Source organism: Motacilla alba, chromosome Z (genome assembly GCF_015832195.1).
Source record: "Motacilla alba alba isolate MOTALB_02 chromosome Z, Motacilla_alba_V1.0_pri, whole genome shotgun sequence".
Classification (NCBI taxonomy): Eukaryota; Metazoa; Chordata; class Aves; order Passeriformes; family Motacillidae; genus Motacilla; species Motacilla alba.
Window position 1 is genome coordinate 53969324 of NC_052046.1, and position 23713 is coordinate 53993036.

A 23713-nucleotide genomic window follows, 5' to 3' on the forward strand; every position below is an offset into this window, starting at 1 on the left:
TTAAAAAGCTATAAAAACTAAGCTGTTGCCTTTAAATAGGAGGTCAGCGTGTAGGAGACTGCTAATGCATATCCCAATGAAGGAATTACTCATTAACACACATTACTTACATGGAGGCTACAATGAAGAATGCAGTTAGCTGCAAGAGGAAAATACTGGTATGCAACGTAAGAAGTGTGTTTTTCTAAGGAGGCATTGTTTTCTTCTCAGAAACTCCAAGTTTTTTTTTGTTGTGTCCCCCCACCTTTTTTCTTTTTTTTGGCTCAGGCGCTTCTCTGAAGAAAAGGAAAGGAAAATACTGACTTTGACTCCTTTTATTAAAAGGTTCCTTGGTAATATTAAGTATACTCTTTAGATTAATGGAAAATTGAAATCAGTGAATGAGGCCTGAGAATACTTTCTTAAACCAATTTTTAGTTATGTACAAGATACTATTTGAACTGCTTAAAGACAAAGTGAGATTTTCTTCTCATTTGAAGTATCACTAGATTTTTTTTTTTATTTGTAATCTGTGACTTTTCAATGTGCTGTCTTCCAAACATGACAGCTATTTCTTACAAGTGATTGGAGATGATAAGGCTATAAGATTAGTAACACATGTAATTACACAACACTCCAGAGTGTGTATGTGTACTGCTCTACATAAATGTTTTATTGTAGAGTTGCTTATGCCACAGGGGTGAAATATCTAGGACAAAAACGAATTACTCTGCACTGATTCCCTCCTGTGTAATACTGCCAATTTTTAAGTATATTAACCAAGTTATAATATGACCAAGTTATAAATTTAAGTAGAGTAAGTTCTAAGTATAGTAACCAAGTTATTTGACATGATTCTTTAAAAGCCCCACTTGTAGCTGAATGCTTGCTTGGGCTGAAGAATAGTAATAAAAAGAAATCTGCAGCTATTCTGTGAGATGGAAATTTCTTAAGGCATAGTGATGACAGATCTTTCTTATAATAGGTTGTGAAAAACATTACCACCACCAATGAATGGCTTGATCTTCACTATCAGCTCCAGATGACCTGTTCTGTTGTTCATAAGGGTAAGTATAATTCCCTTGTGAAAAGTATTGGTAAAATCTAGAATTATTTCAAAACATGTCATTGTGCCTTTTTGTTTTGTTTACTTTGGCAGACGCACTCAGAATGTATTACCAAGGTGGTCTCTATCTTAGTGGTTTATTCTTGGTCTAGAATGGCTTTACAGCTGTGATACAATACAATGTCAAATAGTTAGAGCATGATTCTAATAATGCCAATGCTGTGGGTTTGATTCCTGTATGGGCCATTCACTTAAGGATTGGACTCAGTGATCATTGTGGGTCCCTTAAACTCAGAATATTCTGCAATTCCGTGTTATTCTATGATTTCCTTGCTGTTTTAAGGAGATACAGCATAGTGATGCAGCCAAGGACCTTAGACTACTGAGACATGCCACTGAATATCTGGCTCACAAGATTCATAGTTTTGCCCTTTCAGGAACATCTCATGCAGTAGGCTGAGGCACAAGACTTCACTGCATACTGGTGTGGGGAAAAGAAGCAGAGTCATGAAGAATCAGTCATATGCTGGACATATTCCTGGGGCAGTACTATCCCTTTACTCTGTGTGGAAAATACTTACGAGGAATATCCTACATATGTCACTGATCTTGGTAGTGTGCTGTGGTCTGAAAAGTTTGAATTTAGCAAAAATGGATAATAAATTACATGATTTTTCTGAACAATTACTTCCGTAAAGCAAATACCTTGTTTGTAACTTAAGCTTCTGTTATTAGATGTCGTCTGTTACTGAAAATGGAGACGTTACTGGTGGAAAGCCAAATGAAGAGAAAACATACAAAAAGGTAAATAAAACCTTCAACATTTTTATTGTATGTTTTTCCCCTAATGTCAGTAATTCAGACCTGCTGTATGTGAATATATTTCAGAACTGATTAAAACCAAGAACAAATAAAACGTGTTCCATGGGGTTTTTGAAATTACTTTATCCCTTCTGTGAAATCATAAGGTATTTCTATCCACCACAGAACTGACTATTTAAAACTTGTTTAGTCCAGCTTTAAAGTATACCATTATGCTAGACTGATAGAAATTCTTTGCTCCTAGCAACAGATACATCTCTGGGCTTAAACTCTGTTGTAAGAAATGTACTAAGTTTCCAAATGCTTTGAGTGTTTATGTGATGTATCTAGACTACAAACCTGAAAAGCAAAGCATCTTTCCAACACTTTGCCAAGCAGACCATTATTTGTTTGCTAAGTGTTTTTTTAAAAAGAGATGTGTAAGAGAGGACATAGTTAATGTAGGAGCATGCCTTAATAGTCCATTTGGATATTGCTGGTAGTGGTTTGGTGTTTATTTTTCTGATACTGATTGTCTGTGACCAGCATTATTTAGGCCCACTAGCAATTTTGATAACTAAGCTGAACTATAAAAGCAAATTTTTCTTTACATATTTACACAACCAAATTGTTAGCTACTGAATTTGATCATTACTTTGACAGATCATCTCAAAGAAATGGGGATTATGTTTTTAAATTAATTCTGTAATCTAGCCCAGAGGGCCACATGCTTCTGCAGTACATACAGCGATTTGGGTTCTTAATTTCTGGGTGTTGCTTACAGTACTGCTGGTAAAGTTAAGGAGATGAATAAGCTATTTCTTTTACCACCCCTTTTCTTGGCAGTTACATTGCCAGTACCTTGGTGGCCTTAGCATTCCAGATAATTATCTCAGAAATAAAAGGAAATAATGTTTGTTTTAAATACAAGTTAGTTTAAATTTCCCAACTGATTACTTTAAAATATAGAAGTCAGAATTTGTCTTGACAATTAGTATGAGAAAGGAAGAAATGTTCAGTGCCTGAACTTCTCCAGGTTTATGTTGCTAGACTAGACTGGTAATAGCCACAGGCAAGCTTCCATTCCCCCTGGTCATCCCAAATACTCCTCTCTGTTCCTTTTCAACTATAAATTCACAACCTTTCAGAGGAAGCCGTAGAAAGTCTTCTCACTATGGCACAAATTCTAGTGTGTACCTACTGGAAGTATCTCTGACAAGACCTGTGATTCACAGCCACATCACACTCACAGATCACAGTGACTGTCACCTCCAAGTTCTGTCCCTGAACTGCCAGTTGTTGTGTCTTATGCCAATTTATTTCCTTTTCATATAATTATACCTTCAGTTTTTTTATGCTCAAGATCCTGCGCTGCATATACCCCTAACAGTTTAGTATTATTACCCAATAGTATCATCATACTCCAACTTTTTGTGATAATTTTAATAAAATATTAATAAATTTTGATCTCAAAATTTATCCATGCAGAACTAACTGGTAACATATATTTGCCTGATGTCTCACTTCTAACAATGTGTCTCTTTTTTTAAGTCAAATTCCTTAGAAACTTTTCACCTTCTGTTAAATCTTGAAGACTCTGCTTGAGCAAGGAGGTTGGTCCAGATGACCCCACTGGTGGTCCCTTCCAACCTAAACCACCTTATGATTCTGTGATCTTCACCTCCTTCAGATGTTCCATATACATTGTTTCTTTTTTTAAATGGATGTTCAGAGGTATCAGTAGCATATGTCTGGAAGTATAGGGTAAGCCTGGTGGGACTTGCGTTCATCAGAGGCATTTCATATAATTTCTCATTTAATTCCCTGGTTTTAGGTAAGTTACACAGAGAAATCTTGCTCTGTAGAAGGCTTGTTTGCAGCCAGAAGCTGCCTGTCTTTAATTGCCCACAGGTGTTCCATTTACAGTTCTCCAGTCATGTACTATTACACTTGTTTGATTGAAAAATATTTACAGTCCTTCCTGTGACTTCCTGTGCCACTTTCTCCAGAAGTCTGGGCTGGAGAAGAGCTTGTTTCCTCAGCTGGTGCTTTTTCGGCTACTTGGGCTGTTTCAGGTAGTTATAACTGCTATCCATGTATTACAAACTTCTGTAGTAATGACTGTATTTCACTGCTTGAAGTTAACCTGAGTTAGGTGAAAACAAGCTATGTGCAGGAGAGCACCTCTGATTTCATCCATGATAAAACTTTCCAGAATAATAAGTAGTCTGTAAGGCTGTCAGGTTTTTCTCTGGAATTTTAGATTATTGCAATATTTCCTTTATTATTTTGTTCATCTCAGCTAAAACTGAAGTAGGTAACATCTTTATCTGAATTAATTAAATCTCCAGATCTTCAATTTTCTACAGTAGTCAGCTGACTTGCCATCTGCATGAATGTAAACATCTTGAAGTTCCAAGAAATTTCTTACATTACTACAACCTTGTGAAAGGGCTTGCATGAGCATTGCTATACGATCCTTTCAGAGTCTGAAATGTATAACTGGACCAAGACAGAGCATTTTTATTATGAATCATGCTCCTTCTTTCCACTGTTTTCTTTTTAGCTTTCAGTTTTTCTGCTGCTGCATTTCGACATAAATGCTCATCTGGCTTTTAATTGTCTGTTATTATGTAGTCAAAGTCTTGAGAGAAGAGGGAACACAACTTTCTGCTTATTTGTTTTGGATTTTTTTTAGATTTTTAGGTGGGTCTGTTGTTTGTTTGGGGAATTTTTTGGTTTTTTGTTTCTTTGGTGGCTTTTTTCATTTTTTGGTTGTGGGGTTTTTTTCCTCCCTTTTGAAAACCAGGGTGTTTTTCTCTCTTTTAAATGGGGTTTTTTAAGGTGGGGCTGCTAAACTGTTCATCTGCATGCATTTTTTACAAACATTATAATCTGAAACTACTTACGGATTTTCTGTCTATTTGTAAATTTTGAGAAGTTGTTAAGTTTACAGTGTGAATATGAATAATAAAGTGTTTCAGTCATCCAGATCAAAGAACTTAGTTAATGAAAGAGACACTTCACAGATACCTGTTCCATGCAGCTTCAAAGATAGAGAATTAAAATAACTTTGAGATTAAAGAAATTGTAAATTGTGCAGACTGTGGCCAGCTCTTTCAGGGTGGAGGGCTTTTTGTTGGTTTTCTTCTTTTGCTTTTAGTTTGAGGTTTTGGTTTGGGTTTTTTGTTTGTTTGGGTTTGTGGGGTTTTTTTGTTGTGAGGGTTTTTCTCAGAGAGAAACGGGATGAGGGATATATAGGAGAGACTGGTCATTTGTTCCATTGCATGCTTACAAAAATCAGGTCACCGGACTATAGTTTCTCTTGGATATTTGTGTCTAGTCATGGACATCTGGAGTATGCAGTTGCTGCTTTTTTTTCACTTCCTCTCTATTTTGCAGACTTTGTTGTGAGAAGTTGCTGACACACGTTCAGTTTCTGCATTGCAATGCCATCAGTCACACAAGCCCTGAGTCTGCTCCCTGTCGAATCAGATTTCAGTAGCATCCTGATGCTTAATAATAGGATGGTGGTAAGAATGAGGCTCAGAGAGGTCTATCAAAGCACATTAGAAGTGTAGAAGGAAATCACAGCAGAAAATAGATGTAAATATGCACTTGTGAAAATCTGTTACTGGATTGCCACAATCTCTGTTTAGTCTGAAGGCTGCCACACAACTATGTAATTAGAGTTTGTTTCTTGTCATTACATATATTGCAGCTCTTCTGTTTAGTGTATTACAAGCACTTTACGTAACCTGTTCAAAACTGCATATTGTGAGTCCCTTTGCCAGGAGCAAGGGAAATTTGTCTGGATAAAGGAAGCCAGCTATCTATTGTTAGAGCTTACAAACGTGCAAACAGCATTGCTTCATCTCTTATAGCATTGACCTATGCTCTGCATCTAATGCCTGCAGGTAGGGTACTTTTTCTTGTAGACATTGCAATTTCTTCACTGAAAGTTTTGCTGCACTGGGACCTCAGTGGCAGATTTTATGCACCTATAAAGATACAAAAATGACTCTGACTTTTCCTGGAGCTATGGCTACTTCCAAGCTCAGAGGTCTCAAATTCTTTTCCTCAAAGGTAGAACAACCAGAGTAGTTGGGTTCATGGCTACTACTGAAGCTTATGCATAAATGTTTTGAAATGGAGGAAATGCTGAGATGGGGTAGCCACCTCCATCCAGAAGTTTCAGTGGAAACAGTGTCAAGAAGTGTTGTTTCAATGAGACTGTAAGCACAGCAGGCACTCAAAGACAAGACAGATCAACAGCAAGAGTAATGGACTAGGCAATAACCACATGTGTGTCTTGAATCTAATTGAAATTTCCTAATATTCTAAGCGAGCTATTTTTAAATATTGCTTGAGGAAGATGTATTGTTTTTCAACAGGCATTCTCCTCAGATGGTTTGGGTTAAGAGTTTACACAATTTATGGTAGGTTCTATCTTCTCAGAAGTCTGAAAAAGATAAACTGTGTTTGCAGGGAAGTGATAGCATGGGTGGATTCCTAGTACTTACGTTAACTAGTAAAACCGAAGAACAAATGCCTACATGCAGTAGAAAATTCAGATCTGGCATAAGCCATGTGGCTTCAACAATTTTGATCAAGTGAGACCTATGAATATTTTTCTTCCTTTTTTAAAGAATTTATTTATTTTACTGAGACTTTTGCCTGAAGGCAGGTATCTGTTCTTCCCCAATCCAGGTCATTGCCCAAGAGAGGAGAAGGGTGGGATAGTGAGGAAGATAAAAGCAGATTTCTCCACATACAGTAGCAGAGAGAAATGAACCAGTGACAACTACTTTGTGGGATGCACGGTTGCGAAGCAGTGTTAACCAGTGAAGGCTTCTGTTCAGATGTCTCTTTCTCCCCATCTCTTAAAAAGAGTTGTGGTAGCTTGATGTCTGTGCCATTTCATTTGGCAGATTTAAAAACCTGTATGAATTACAGTAGTAGAGAAGGTGAAAGAAAGCAATCATAATTTTGCCTTTCACAGTGATAATGAGATAGAATTTCCAAGGCAGAGTTAATTTCTCTGAGTCACTTTATGGCACCTGCAATAAACCAGCTGTCTTCTGGAAAAATAACCATCTTTGCTATAGAAAGTTCATAGGTCAAACTTCAGCTGCAATAAAATGTTATAAAAGGGGAGAACACAAAAAAACAAGGACAAAGTTCACATTTATGATGTCTTAAAGGGTTTCCCTAGGATGTCTACTTTTGAAGAAGCCTAGAAGTTTCGAGTTAAATTTCATTAACATGTTGTAGGAAATGCATAAAGATTTAGCAAAGAGCAATTGAGACTTGAAAGATGAATGGAAAAATAACTGAAGGACAGTAGAGAGGAACTTCTATTAAATTAGATTAAGCCTGGGCCCTCCTGGTCAGCCCCAATCTGCTCATGGTTTGTTAAATTATTTATGCTGTTAATAGTCCCATACAATTACCTAAAATTATAAGGACACTTGTTTAAAGGAATAAATCCATTTACCATTTCTAAAATCTTTGTGTACAATGTAGTCTGTGCATTTACTGACACATTAGTGTTTTGTCAGATTTGCCAGTAATTTACAACCTTCACAGTCTAACAGAAGCAATTATTGGCCAATTTATAATATACATTCTGAAATGACAGTATCCATATTTTTATCATCCTTGAATTTTTTTTCCAGTTACTTTAAAGGAAAGACTTTTTCAGTCCTTTCAGTAGCCTCATCCCTAACTTGTATAGTTGTTAGATAGTTTCAGTTAGTTGATTTTTTTGTTGTTGGTTTTGGTTTTTTTTATCTGGTTCTGAAATGCCTTTATATGCATTATCTGTGTCTAAGTAATGCCTTTATTTTATTTAAATAACAAATTTAAGTTTTAGAAGGCTACCTGAAAGTGATTATTTGTAGGGAAAACAATGTCTAAATCCTGCTTAGTTTATTTGTGGGATCATGTGCAAACTTAAGACCTGATTTGAGAGGATTTAATTTCTCATTTATTTTGCTACTCTGAAAAAAGGATTTCAGCTTACAGTAATGTAGAGCAAATGGAAGACCAATTTGCAGAGAAAGTAATTTGAGAGAACAGTGCACGGAGTGCTAGAATATTTATCAGTGATGCAAATATTCCATATACCTGTATTCTATATTATATACTGCTGTTATGCTTTATGAGTCTGCATATGATTTTTCGTATCTACAGGTTCTTTTAGCAAAGCCATATGACAAATACAGAAAAAGTATATAGTTACTTTTGACAAAAAGAGGCAAAGGTATGTTTCATCATAATGAGGACAGTTTCATTTTTTTATGCAGGGATAAAAGCATCAAAGCTCCTGTGCAGTGGACAGTAATAGCCTAAACAGCAGAAGGAGGATAGAAGAAGTTTTACTTTGTGCCCCTTTATGTAACAAAGACAGCTGTCATAATGTACAGCATTTGCTACAAATTCAATCACTTTCATAACCTAAAATTCATTAAAATTTTTATTCTGCTGGTTATTGTCATCCCTTCATATTTCTTGATCTTCAGAAGGTTGATAACAGGTAAATTATCTGGGATTCACTGTACTGTCACTATGCACTGTCAGCTTTACAGTTACAGTTAATAAATAATCTCAGGGCCATTTTCTGAACCTCTTCATGAGACCTTAATGAGATTAATAAGAAGAAAAAATTATTTCAGTCTCTAAAAGACTGAAAAAACCCATGGCACAGAAGCCTGAATTTTATTGTTTGCTTTGCAGCAGGAGAGTATTCAAGACAAATTGAAATAAATAAGGGGCTTAGGTTTGAAACTAGATTTTGCTGTCTTTTGCTGCCTTAATGCCTTTTGATGGGCATTAAAAGAGGTGCCCAAGTAAGAAAAAATTCACAAGAGACCTCAGTTTTTCCAGTTGCATTTGCAGTTTCCTATAAATACATTTTTGTAGTAATAAAATGGATGTTTCAAGAACATTTCCCCTAAGGCTCAAGAAGGAACTTCTTTATATATTCCTTGGATTTAATGATGATAATAATATTATTAATAAGAGTAATATAACAAAATTAAGACAAGTGCTGTTTAAAAGATGAATTCCAAGGCTTGTTCTATTTTTATTTTATGGACTGTGAAAACAAACACATGTCAGTTGTTAAGGGCATACTGAGTTACCAGCCTTTGGTTATAGTGGTGATTGACAAAAAGTGGACTTTGGGCAAGCAGTTGCCTTCGGCATACTGTAGCAGCTTTAAATTTTTTTCAAACCCATTGTTAAAGCATTATGAATGATTTCATAACATTATTTTTCTGCTAAACCAACTTCTGTGGTTGCTGCAGAAATGATGGGTGGTTACTAATGACATTCTTGAATATGAGTGGAAATTAACAAGAAGATAAGCTTGCGCCATTGTACTAGAAGGTCTTAGATTCTGCCTTCCGGAGACTACAAGTCTGTGGGTCTTTTGAATTTGAAAAAAAAAAAAAATACTACAAATATTTTATGAGCTTGAAAGATGATCAGCTGGAGCCCTGAATGCTGAGAATTTGAAACTTTCTGTGCTTAAAGGCACAGACCCACGAGAGAACACTGCAATTGACCTGAGGCTGTGGAGAAAACTTCAAACATTAATCGATAGCTCTGGGATTACAGGTGTGCAGTTATTTAGAAGTGCATAATATCACAGTGTGGAAAACTTAGAGTTTGGCATTTTAGAATATAGAAATAAATATGAAGCAAGATGGAGGTTTTAGGGTGGGGGCAGGTTTTTCTTCTTTACCTTGTTCTTCCTTCTTCATGGGTTTGGGTGATATTTTATAATTGGACAGAAAAGGCCACATTGAGGTCTTCAAGGGATCAGTTATTGGGTTAAAAGGGAAAATAATCTAGGTGTCATTTCTTAATTGGATAGTCTAGTCTTAACAGACCTTGTAACAAGAGACAGCCATTTTGTGCCTTGCTAATGAAAGGCTGCCGAACTCATAGTTGTGAGACTGTTTCACTGATAAGAAATAATAAACACCTGAGTCTGAACGTGAACCATCATCTCAAGTGCCTTAAATCCCGACCTTGAGAAACTGATAATGATCCAGAGGCTTCTTTTTGAAGTCACATTGCCAGGTTACTTATCTTGGGTGTTTTTGAAGTTTGGTGGGATTTGTCAGGGTTTATTTGGAATGGCATGTCCTCTGTTTTACTGTACTATCTGCTGTTCTTTCAGACATAGTTTCTTGCTGTGGCAGTGAACAAGATGGGCATCCAGCAATGAAGCAGAAACTATTTGTATGTGTATTGGTTTGATCAAAGTTACATAATTACAGCTTTTGTTGGGCATTAATCATTCATGAATAGAAGCCTTTCAAGGAAAGAAAAATGTGACTCTTCTTATGACACAAAGCCAAATCTTTTTACTAGTCAAAGTAGCACTTTCAGAATGGACTGTTGTTTGTTCCCACCAAATCCCTGGTTCTAAACTGTTATGCAAGTATAAGTTCTGCTTGGTGCACAGTCTTAATTATTTAAGAGCTACATATCTCTGTCTTTTCTAAAAATAAGCAGCCACTCTACTATATGCTGTTCCAAGAACTAGAACAATATTAGCTTTGTGTACTTGAACCACTTCTTATGTAATTTCCATTCCTGCAATGGTTCTGTTCAAGTGCTGAAGTGGTTCTGATAATGAAACTTCTGGTGTTTTTTGTTTCCTCTGTTAGTCTCTTGCTTGTTTGGTAGGTAGGAGGTAAAACCTAAAAACAGGGACCAAACATGTTGTCTTCAAACTGGTGATCATGCAAGGGAAGATACTCCCTTCTTCATAGCATTCTTTCCCTGCCCAATGGTTTTCTTTATTCACTCCTTCCATGTTTCATTAAAAATTCATTTCTTGACTGGTTTTTGATTTTGACTCACTTCTGCTATTTTTAAATGATTTTTTTTAAATTCATGCAGCATGACTGTCTATTCAGCAGGGGAAATTTTCAGATATGGTCTCAATTTACACATATATAGTATCACAATTTCATGCTGTTGTTTTGAAGCCTTCTCTGTCCTGCAAGCTCTGGTCATTGAATTTAGTCTATGCACTTTATAAAGGTTGATTTTTACAGAGATTTTGCTTTCCCCATTTAATTCTTCTCTGGACTCCCCACAGTCAATGGACCTCTTGCACTGATTGTTAGGCTGAAGGTAATAAATACATTTATTTGCCTCTAGAATCAGCAATTAAGCCATAAACTTGCATTGTGATGCCTTGGCATGCATGTACAATCACCTGGAATTTGTGACTGTTTTTTTCCAGAATATAATTCATGCTTCACAATCCTGAAGCAATTTGAATATCCTGTTAGACTGCAACTGTTTTAAGGGGATCAGAAAGGATAGTTATAGGTTTTGTCAAGACAGGCAGGAAAGTAGAGGACAAGGAGGAGTTGTGCTCTAGGTTAAAAGTGAATCATGAACATATAGACATCAACTACAGTGACTATGGAAGCCCTATCCAATGCCTCTGGATCAAGATCAGAAGGGAGGTCCCCAAGGGAGATCTTAGATTGGGCATCTGCTACTGACCCTCCAAACCAAGATGAAAAAGGCAAAGAAGCACTTAATCAGGGTCACTTAGCAACTTTTGGATAACAGATTGTGAGTCTTTTCGGTGACTTCAACTATCCAGACATTCTTGGTAGAGCAATACAGCAGGTCACAACATCCATCAAGTTCCTGGAATGCATACAGGACTGCTTCCTCATGCAAGTGTTAGATATGCTAACCAGGAATGAGGCATGACTGGACTGGCTGCTCACTAACCAAGGAAACCAGCTTTGTAATATCTCATTTAGTGATGGCTTTGGCTACAGTGATCACAGTGTTGTGGAGTTTGGGGTCTGGCTGTGCACTCTGAAGGTTAATATTAAGGCAAAGGAAAGTGTTATGGAAAGAATCCTCCTAGGAGCCATCGCAAGTCAGATGAAGCATATCATTAGGAAATGACACCATGGGTTCACCAAGGCTAAATTGTGCTTGACAAACCTGATTGCCTTCTAGGGCAAAGTAAGCTCCTTGGTTGATGGGGGCTAGCCATGGACGTTGTCTGCCTGTATTCTCTGTGGTCTCCCACAGCTTCCTGGTGAAGTTGTGTAACAACTCTGCTAGACAGCTTCCTGTCCAGCTGTTGTGTAACAGTCTGGACAAGCTGCCCGTGCAGCGGGTGGGGAACTGACCCACAGGCAGCACCCAGAGTGGGGGTAAATGGCTCCTTTTCCAACTGGCACAAGTGGGGTCCCCCAGGGATTGGTGTTGGGCCCAGCTGTTCCGTGTCTTCATATGTGGTCATCCAGAGCACTTAAAATCACTCAAGGGTCAAGTGAGCACTTTGAAAGGGAGAGCCATGCTGGAGGAAAACCTATGGAAGCTGGAAGAGTGGGCAAAGAAGAACCTTTTGAAGTTTAGCAAGGACAGGTGAAAGGTCTTACACCTGTGAAAACAAATCCAGGAGGGCAGCACAGGCTGGGAGCACAAGGCTGAGGAGCAGTTCTGTGGAAAGGGACCAGGGAGTCCCAGTGAGCAAAAAGCTCAGTATGAGTGAGAAGTGCGCTGCTGGAGCAAAGGAGCCCAGTGAGGTTGGGCTCCTGTTGGGCTGCATCAACAGGGGCATCAGCAGCAGAGATCATCCCGTTGTTGTCAGCGTTTGTCAGGCCACACCTGGAATACTGTTGTCTGTTTTGTTCTCCACTATAGAAAAAAGATACGGACAGGCTGGGGAGGGTGGAGAGAAGGACCACAGAGATCATCAAAGGGCTGAGAAGCCTGATGCATTAGGAGAGGCTTAGAGAGTTGGGTTCGTTCAACCTTGAGAAATGACGTCTGAGGGGAAACTTATCACCATGTTACAGTATCTGAAGGGTGGTTACAAAGAAGATAGAGGCCCTATTTTTGCAAGGGATCACATGGAAAATATGAGGGGTAATGGGTTAAAGTTACTCATGGGGATATTCTACTTGAACACAAGTGGAAATATTTCACAATGAAAACAATCAGTGGAATAAACTCCCCAGAACTGATGGATTCCCTTTTTTGAGATTTGGCTTGACTTGGCACTTGGCTGTCTTGTCCAGATCATACTTTTGTCCAGAAAGGTTGAACATAATGTGATAATGGTTGAACCTTTTGAAGTCCCTTCGAATCTGCTATTCTGTGTTACTGAGCTGAGTTTGAACTCCATGTCTAAATTATTTGGGTAATTTGAAAAGTTCCACTTTGTATATAGTGATTCTTTTAAATATTTTAATTAAAAATTTAATTTAAAATCTCTGAGGTCTAAGATGTAAAAATGACAGGGTGTTGTTATTATAAAAATGATCAAAGCATTATCAATAATATTATTGATAAAGAATAGAAATCTGCTTTTAGCAAACTCATGTTTGAATTCTTACTTTTTACACAGACTGCATCCTCGGCTATTAAAGGGGCTATCCAGTTGGGAATAGGATACACAGTAGGAAATCTTACATCAAAACCAGACAGAGATGTTCTTATGCAAGACTTCTATGTAGTGGAAAGTGTCTTTCTACCAAGGTAAGAACAAGCATGTTGGATTTTTCTTCAATAAAATTTCATAATTCAACTCTTAACTAGGTATTTTGAACCAGATTTGTTTTCCAGTTCTAACAAAATCATGTTAGAGTATAATGTATAATGTATGAAACTTGAAAATTTTCTGGTCTTCATGTTATCATTGGAAAGGAAGGTAGAGAGAGAGTTGGAAAGGTCATACTTCATCTGAAGATTTGAGACTTAGCATTTATAGAGGGGGAAAGTAATTTTGATACTTTCAATTAAAGGAGTTGTCAATTTGAATTTGAAGTGATTTGTGGATCTGACGTTCATGTTTGATTAGTTGAGTATAAGTTTCTGAAAATAATACCTGAAATTTTGTTGAGGGGTTTTAAAAATTTATGAAAATTCAAGTCCTGACATTTAAAGTAGAATATAAAAATTTATACTACAACAGTGCCTTATATTTACACTATAAAATTCTGTCCAGGACTCTAGTCTGTGACAATACTCAGCTCCTACAAGACATGCTGATTACAGGTTGTGCACCTTTACTGCTTTGCCACCTCAGCTTGTATCACTGCCAAGCTGATGGTATAGAAGTTGTAACAATACAGTTATGCTGATAGGGAAATGAAGGTCATCCTGATTTTTTGATGTTCAGAAGATGAAGTACAGTGCCATGTACCCTTCCCAAATTAGATGTGCTAGCAAGTGATGAAAATGGTTTAGGAGAAATGTATTTCAAAACCCGGATGACTTACTCTGTTGAGTGTTTTCTGGGTTTTCAGAAGTGCTAAACACAGTCATTTCAGTAAGGACATACTATCTATGTAATCTTTCCTGGATTTGGGATTGATTTCTATCAGTTTTTCAAAGTTTTGTTCATGTGCAGTTTGAATGCTACTTCATAAGATGTTTCAAATAATTTATAATCCTTAGAATTTACAGGTGTCACTAAACCAAGTTGAATTAACAATGTACAAAATAATTGCATACACTTTAAATCTTGGTATTTCCTCATGTAAATTTCCTTGATTTTTGTTGAAGTGAGATATCCTTTAGGGAAAAAAATTCTTATGTGAAATGAAGCTTTTGCAGTAGTTCCTAGTAGTTGAGGGTATTCATATCCTTGTTTTGGTGTTAATGATAGGGTTTGTGCACAGGTTAGAAAGATTTCTCTTGTAGATTAGATAGATAGAGAGAAGTTAACTATATGAATGTGTTTCCATACACTATAATCACAAAATTTTGTTTAAAAAATCCAACTTGCAGGTGAGAAATTTGCGTATCACGCAACAAAGCTTTTAGTGGTGAGAAAAATGTCTGCCTATGACAGTGATAGAGGCTTCCATGGTATGTTTGCTATATAAACTTTGTTCATGAAAACTAAATGGAACCTATATGCTAAAACTGTTTTAATACATAGCATGGTTTGAGAGAGAAAATTTATTCTCTTTCTTTTTAAACATAGTTTTAAAGGAACAAGTAAAATAAAATGGTATGTGGTCCATAGCATTGCATGTGCGTTCTTTCTTGTGAGACTCTCATGCACAGACAGAAATGAGATTTACTCGTTTTGTATTAGTATTAAGGAAGAGCAAGGAGACATCCCTTCAGGCTTGAAAAAAAAACAAAAGGCAGAAGGAAGAGACTGATTGCACTAATTGAGTAAAATCAAATAGAAAAGCTTTAGTAGTGCCTTTTCAGACAGTTTCTTATAAAAAAAACATTTTGAGGAAAATTAGACAAATGAAAGTAATGGCCAAAGCAGTGTAGGTTTGGATTTGTTGGGGTTTTTTTGCATCACTAGGTATTAAGCAGTATACAGCATAGTGAGACGTCTTGACTGTAACAAAGAACCTCTCCACAGAGAGCACTTGTTGACAACATTGTCTATGGAACTAAAAGTTGGCTATCTATAGCAATCTCTTCAAATGACTCTTGATTTCTTATGCTGATGCACAGAAATGTCAAATTTCAAATCCTTGCTAAGTCTCAGTGTAACATCCACTTTTATTTATCTAAATTATATGCAACCAGAAGTGTATTACTGTGCATGAATTGTTATACATTAGGATTGCACAAAATTCATACAGGATTCTTTCTTGCTGGTTCAGAATATTGGACTGTTGTTTCATGATGGCATTATGTGGATTGGTCCTGAGACATGTCAATAGGTAACTTCATTACCCATGTTTGAAGCAAACAGCAAAGGCTACACATTCTTTACAGGTGGGACTGCACTCCCAAGTGCACCTCAGGTGCTCTTGACTTTTTCCAAGGGGAGTACCTACTTGTGATGGCAGCACTGTTAAAAGTAATTACTGTAATGACTTTTTTTGGTCCCATTTGGATTGGTCCGGGTTGAAAGCAATTAGTGGAAATTAGTTACAACAGCAGGTGAAATGGGTTGACCTCTACCTGGAAGTACCCTGGAGCAAGCTGAAATTGAGTAAACTTTTTGCAGAAGTTTGCAGCTGAAGGAGAACCTAACAGTGCAGCAAGAGTGGTGCTGAAACAGGTGCTTACCCAGCAAGGACCAGTGTTTTTCCACTTGCTTTGGGTACAATTAATTCATCTGCAACTTCAAACAGCTGTCAACTGAACTTCCTCTTCATTTTGGCAATTTCATAGCAACCTGACTCCTTACATGGTGTCCTGCTCCACCTTCCTGCCGTGTTTTCTCTGCCATACCTGTGTCTGGCAGTGAGGTGAGAAGACTGTTTTCCAGTCATAGGCACACCTGCTTCTTTGACAGCAACAGGGGCACTATTAAGACAACAGTAGTAAGATAGACTTAAGCTAGTAGAAATGCAATGCAATGCACATATGCACCAGTGAGCAGAAGAGTGTTATATCTGCCCTTTTATAGTTAGGGGAAAATAGTTAACACTTGTTTATGAATTTTATTGGTTGAAGAGGATTGTCTCTGCACACCTCTCAGACCCTGAAATAACTCTCAACCTGTTTCTCTGCTTCAGTAGTCATACTGAAGCATTCAGGATTCATTAGGAAGGGAGAAAAATGTCAGGGAAAAAAGTGGTTAGGTCAGATGTGAACATAACTGCTCTGCATATTTTGGGAGCTACTGATGTAAATCAGAAGTAACTCCCTGGATTGCAGGTTATTCCTGGCCCAGAGTTACTCTGTAACTGTGTTAAATTGGTCAGAGTTTAGCCAGTTAATTTATGTGTTTATTTCTGCAAGTGACTCTGAGTGAAGTACAGGTGTCTGTACAGTGGGTGGATTTGAATTGCAAAGGTGCTTGCCTTCATTTGCACATTGTAGTGGTGGAGGGCCTTTCATCCCTTTCTTTTCAAGCACCCCAGGAGTTTGTATAACATGTGGTTTTTGGAAAACAAAGTATTACTGAAAGCTGCTATAAAAGCGCTCATTGAGAACCACCATCCAGATAGAGTTAAAATAGTACTATGCAATTTTGCTCCTAGGAGGGAGAAACAAAATGCACCCTGCATTGACCTACTTGATTCTGAAGACGGTGTCTGAAGTCTCCACCCTACTCACTGAATAGAGTGAAACCACAAGGGGAACCACTCCAAGTAACCTCTTTTCTGGCTTTTCAACTCCACTTTGGAAATCCAGCAACAGAGGTGCTTACCTGGTGTTGGTAGTGCTGAAACAGTGGCTGGAGGGTTCAGTGGGAAGGTTGTTCATTCTGCCTGTGCTCTCTATGTTTGGTCCTGTGACTGGCTGTGTCTGGCATATTTGTGCCCATCTTCTTTGGCTGGAAGCAGTTCCTGGTAGCACAATTTACTTCCAGTTAGTAGTTTGTACAATATGGCTTCAGCAATATTTTTTCAGCCCTTTGACTTGGTGGCACTAGCTCTAGGTGGCACTGACTCTAGGTGAGATGGCCTTGGTTAGAGTGGCTCATTGTTCATCTGTAAGCCCAGCTCTGGTAGGCAGTGGTGGCTCAAACTGGTCGCTGGGCCATGGGGCTGTGCAGCTGCTTTTGAGTTGGAAGTGTAGGCAGCTTATTAAGCTCTTCCAGTAGACACAGAAGGAGATGCATTTTCTGTGGTGACTAAGAAGCCGAACAGAAGCTGCTCCATTATATCAGCTAATTTTAGCTATGAAGCTTCAGAAATGCAGAATATTTCAAGCCACACAGAATGTTTCAGCTGCATTTTTTGTGTTCCTAGATGGAGGCTACTTCTAGGCAGAGCTGTTGAGTTTGACCTTTCTTGTAGCAAGTTCTTAGTATATGCACTTCCCTTGCTAATAAGCTTTTATTGCAGGGTCTGGACCCTGCATGTTGAGAACAGTTGCTATGGTTTCTAATTGAGTTGGGAAGTGTGTTAGATGCCGATGACCTGTATGCACTCTGCAGCTACAATCTGTATACTGAACTGGTTCATTTACAAATTGCTTTCTTGTGATGCTAATGAAAGATTATTCAATACTTTCTGCTCTTTAATGTCTGAATCTTACCATTATATTGTGATAGCATTTGAATAACAGCCCAAATAAGTAGTCAAAGTACTAAGAAGGTAAAAACTTTACTTGGCTAGTCTGGGTTCTACCCTACATCTAAAACTGAAGCGTACTGCTTTCTAGTATGTTTTTGAGGACTGATTGAGAAAACTGTTACTTACCCTTGGAAATATCTTTGTATCAAACCTGCATCACAGGTTAGCTGATGGACTAAGTAGTGTATTTGTAATATAGAATGCTCGACAGGTTTAGTGTGACTAGTATTTAAATGTTCAGACTAACGATGAGCTGTTGTGTAACTTACACCATGATGCATGTTTCCGGTGGGCAGTTTCATAAGGAAGATAAAGTGGCCTGAATATTCTGATAAAGTGCTGCTGTTCTTCCTTAGTGCTTTGGTTGCAGAGATGCACAGAATTACTCAAGTTCTGACAAAGTTTTTATGGTTTGTGAGTTGAATGATAGCACAGAGAGGAGGATGCAAAACAAATATTAGGAATGGGGATACTTTGGCAACAAAAGCAAAGTCTGGTATGAATTACTGGACTCAGCTACTTATATTGGTAAACCTGATAATCTGGATAGTTGTATGGTTATGTAGACTCTTAAACTACTTTTCAATTATTCTGAGATCCTGTATTTTAATAACATTTCCATTGGTTATAAAGTAATAATATCTTCATCATTGTAAGTAAATGCTTCAGTATTCAGCTGTTACATAGCTATGATTGACTTGACCTGTTTTTAAGTTACTTACTATTCCTAATTCCTAATTGTATTTCATAGCTGACTTGCAAGGAACTGCTCAGGACAGCATTTGGTAACTGGAAATTTAGGAAAATGTGAGAAAAAAGGATTTTACTACTGGACTTTAACCCACAGTATGAAGAAAACACAGACACACCTATTTGTACAGATAAACATAATACCTACTTCCACCATGTGGGAAATTATGCTTTCCTACTATTACATACAGGAAAGGAACATACCAAAGCACTATCTGACCTGCAGCATGTGTTTGTTTGATACAGTTTTTAGAGCTGAAACACATTGTGATGAATTTTTAAAAAGCAGCTGCATTCAAGAGCAATGAAACTGAAATTGGGTAGTTTTTAATGTTGAGAACGTTTAAGTTTAGACATTTTATTTTGATTTTACAATCTAAAAAAGAATTGCTTTCACTGAAAGAACTGATGTGTTTCTCCTCTTCAGTTTTTTTACAATACACACAGGAAAGTAATGCACAGGGTCACAACTACAAACTAATTATTTTGATAACAGCTCTTTCAGAGCCTTTGAATAGTCCTCAGTGATGAAGGCTTGCTACCAAGATATGCAGCTGGCTTTCTCTGCCCCTTCAGATAGGTGTGGTATCTCCTGAGTACATCCTACCAGGGTGAGGCCATAGCAAAGAAAAGCTGACAAGAAATGTATCTGGGTGTCTTGTTTAGCAAATTTTTACAGCCATGGGGTTAGCTATTAAAAATGTAATTTGTTTTACTTCACTTTTAGTTTGATATTGCACCACCTAGGCTTTAAATCCACTCTCAGCATTTACGAAGGGGCAGGCTTAGATGCACATACTGTCATTTCTAGGTGCGCTTGATTTTAAAAAAGAAAAAGAATTACAATATAAGTATTAAACCAAACTTGCATTTTAAGCTTAGTCTCTCTTCTTTAGTATGCCTATGAATTTTTTTCTTTTGTGGGGTATAACATCTAAGGTTATTAAAATACCTCATAAATTACAATTGCTGCCTAATTGGTCCAAAACCTGTATTTTGTTGTCATAGCTCATATAGAAAGACTTGAATTGCTCAAGATTGCCAGAATCAGAGCTAATTTTAAAGTCTTTATCTATGTTTTTCTGGTAGACCTGTGCTTAAACTAGCTGAGAGGGAAATTACATGGTTACCCCCTTTCTTATTATGTCCAAAGCACCATTTTACAAATTAAACTTTTTGTCAATGTATCATTGGCATTTTTTGTTGAATTTCAAAGATGTAATCATCCCCTTGAAATTGCCTAGACTAATTAAAAGTCATTATATGTAATGCTTTGCACATACACTTCAATCCCATGAGAATGAAACTGTAAAATGCATCAAGAAAATGTGAAGAGAAGCCACAGAATATATTCTTTCAATAGCTAATAGAGTGGAATGTGAATAATTCTAAATAGGGTAGGGATGTATTTAGATCAAGCATTCTGTACAGTGGAGTTTGTCTTTTTTCCAGAAAGAGCAAGGCCATACTCAATTCATACATGTCATACGAGCTTCAAATTGATAAGAAATTTGAAAGGTTTCCATTACTGAGAGAAATTACTGGAAGTGAGGGTGCTTTTTCTGTTAGAAGTACCATCAGGAAAACCTTAAAACTATTTTCCAGAGTACTGACAAGAAATCTTAAATTTGTGTCAAGATTGCTTCATGAATTACAGAAGAGCTTACTGTTGGAATCAGTAAACTACTCTGTTAGGTAGTGAAGCTGAAACTAATTAATATGATTAACAGAAACAGAGTATGGTAAAATACTCTGCAGACCTTAAACAGAAGGTGTTTTTAAAGATGATGTTATAAAGAATGAGGAAAGCTGTCTGCATAGTGAAATTGACTGTTATATCTGTAATAAAGTATTTGTTATGTTCTAAATACATGGAATTGCCCTCTATGTAGAAGCTGTTCCAAAATAATTGCTCTGTTTAGCAATAAATCTCCACTTGCTATGCATCACTGTGCACCTGCTGACCCAGCGTTGGTCATTTTACTCCATATGCACTTACAAAATGGCTCTGTCCTATTGTCATAGCAAACCTACCTTCATCTCACCTTAGTGAAGTGACAGTACATGTTCTATTTGCTGACATGCTTTCACAGGAGAAGCTTTCAAGTTACAGCTGGAGGAAGCAGATTTATAAAAGTGTTTAATACCAAAATGTCAAACTTAATAAAAAAGTTTAGATGCTTTATAGTCTCTGACAATCATGTGATACTTCCATAGAGAACACTCTATTCTATTATTTTCTGCATCTTATGACAATTAAATGCATTTACAAGTATTACCCCAGGTTTCCAGTGTAACTATATGACCACTGGGGTATCCTCATATTGTACAAAAATTCAGTGAGTCACAACCAGCTATATAAAACTTAATGTCTGACAAATCTAGCAGTGTTCTGAGCAGTAGAAAGGCCTTATGAAAGAGCATTAGTCTATCTTAACTGTAAAGAAACACTACTATCTTTAGCTTGTATCCTACTGATTTCCATTTTTAACTCTAATGGAACAATAAAGCATATGTGGACTTGATTTAGATATCTTGGAGTCATATTGCAGTAAATATAGAGTGATCAGAGTTCTTTAGGACTTAGGCAGCCTTCACTATTACCTCTAGGGTTTACCATTCCAAGAAGCAGAGGATGTATTCTTCACTATATTCTTCACTATTTACTTCATATGTATATCATCCACAAGCATCTTTTTATGTGTGAATTCCAGAAAGAAATCTGTTTGATTTTTATTTTTTTCCTCCTCTCATCTCCTGTTCAAGAGTCTGAAGAGTTATACATTTCTGGAAACTGAGAAAGCTTTTTCAACTGCTGTCACTGAAACAGTTCAGTTGTGAAACAGTTCAGGTTTGGCAGCACAGGGGCAGCTAGGGGGCTTGAGTAGGCTTCTGTCATCAAACTGTTGTTAATGAAAAGTGGCAAGTTCATATGACAAGTATTAATTGTACAGGATGACAGCTCTTAAATTCTTTCATTATATTTAATTTTTATTCATAATATTTTTCAGGAATTTTGATTAATGTTTATTGCTTTTCATATCTGTGTGAATTTGTAGCCTTTTTTCATTTTGGTGTCCTTAAGTTCATATGACAAATATTAATTGTACAGGATGACAGCTCTTAAATTCTTTCATTATATTTAATTTTTATTCATAATATTTTTCAGGAATTTTGATTAATGTTTATTGCTTTTCATATCTGTGTGAATTTGTAGCCTTTTTTCATTTTGGTGTCCTTTGGATATTCTTTTTGCCAAGCATAATGGTACATTCTGCATTACTGAATAATTTAGTTACAGTAAATGAGTAAAGAAGTGCTGGAAAAGCTGATTTCAGCAACTGTGTCAAGTCTTGGATTTTGTATTTCTCTATTTATCAAACCATTCGGACACTGACCAAACTGATAAGAATAGTAAAACAGAGCAGCATTTTACTGTTATCAAGGAAAGTGGAACAAAACAGCACAATCTTGGAGAAATAAATAAAGGCAAACAGAAGTCATGCAAAACACAAGCAGGATGCCATCTCAGCTCTACAAGGCTGGCAAAGTAGAAGTTGTGCAAAACAGTGATACTGCACTTACTCAGAAGCAGAGGTCAAGGAACAGCTACATAGAAAGGACAATGGACATCGAATACAGATCCCAAAGAACCAGATGAAGACTTCTGATAAGGGGTGTGATTATGTCAAAAAAATCAAGTAAGTAGGGATAACTAATGAATATATAATCAGCGTGTAACATAAAAACTCTGTTTACATAACTCTCAGGGCCCTTGATTAGAGGAAAGATCCCCAGAGTGACCAGCATGCTGTAATAAAGGCCGGCTTTCTAATACTCTAATAAAAATGTGTTAGAAAGTATCTATCTGGCTGATTTCAGTACCAAAACTTGGTCTTAAGGGTGTTGTTGTTTGTTTTGAAATAACAGTGTAGAAATTTATTCTTCTGCTTAAAAGACCTCTCTCATTTTCTATCATAAATGAATTCGTGGGCATAGGCATTGAAATCTAGCAGCATTTTGCTGCTGACCTTTATCTTATATCTAGTATTCATCTCAAGAGTTTTGTAACTCAGGCTAAAAATACAGTGAGGTGATAAATATAAAACAAGGAAAAGAACTGAGTACAGGTAACAAACGGGAGGAGCTGGAAGCCAGAAAGTAGCAGGAAAGCCATGACCTAGTCACTACCACAGGAACATGGTAGGATGACCAGAGTGCTGCGCTGGATGACTACAAGCTCTTTAGTAGGGACAGGCAAGGAAGGAGAGGTGGTGGGGTGGCTCTGTACATTAGGAAGTGTTTTGACTACACAGAGCTCAAGGCTAGCGATGAGAATGTAGAGTGCCTGTGGCTGACAACCGAGGGGAAGACCACCGAACCATGATGAGGAGGTGGATGAACTATTCTATGATGTGATGGTAATGTTTCATGATTGTCAGCCCTTGTTCTTGTGGGTGATTTTAACCTGCCAGATGTCTGCTGGAAATTCAACACCAGAGAGGAGGCAGTCTAGGAGATTCCTGGTATGCAAATATAACTTCCCAATACACCTGGGAAGTGTGCCTACCAGGGAAGCTATCCCGCTGGAAGTGCTGCTTACAAACAGACAGGCTGGTGGGAGATGCTGTGGTTGGAGCCATCTTGAGAACCCATGACACAAGAATTTTCAGTACTCGATGGAGTCAGTCTCTACCCTGGACTTCTGGAATGCAGACTTTGTCCTGTTCATGTTTAAACATGATCTTTATGCAAATGCATACAGGTGGTGAAAATAGTTATTTCCTTTAAGGTGAGAAAAAGTAATTTGCTGTCATGGTCTCTCATGGACATTTCTATTAGTGGTTAATGATGATAGAGAGGTTTATCTGCATTTATGCTCTTTTTTCAGCAGGGAAACAGTCAAGTTAGTAGGCTTAGTGGTGAAATTAGCTGCTAATAATTACAGAGTAATTTGGTTTGATTTGTTTTTGTTTTCAGTGAAGGGAGCAATCTTACCCCTGCTCATCATTACCCTGACTTCAGATTTAAGACATATGCACCTCTTGCCTTCCGCTACTTCAGAGAACTTTTTGGTATCAAGCCTGATGACTATTTGGTAAGA

At 37.3% G+C, this 23713-nt stretch overlaps 1 protein-coding gene across 2 annotated transcripts in view; it reads left to right on the plus strand.

The window, feature by feature from the left end:
- Positions 1–23713, plus strand: part of PIP5K1B (phosphatidylinositol-4-phosphate 5-kinase type 1 beta) — a 98030-nt gene that overhangs the window by 36373 nt on the left and 37944 nt on the right. The window contains exons 4-7 of one of the 2 annotated variants that reach the window (XM_038123778.1): positions 965–1046; positions 1781–1849; positions 13257–13387; positions 23590–23707. In XM_038123778.1, coding sequence (XP_037979706.1) covers positions 1781–1849; positions 13257–13387; positions 23590–23707 — 318 coding nt within the window. In that variant the 5' untranslated portion in view covers positions 965–1046. Of the gene's footprint in view, positions 1–964; positions 1047–1780; positions 1850–1903; positions 5380–13256; positions 13388–23589; positions 23708–23713 lie in introns of those variants that run through there. The other variant, XM_038123777.1, reaches the window with a different exon arrangement.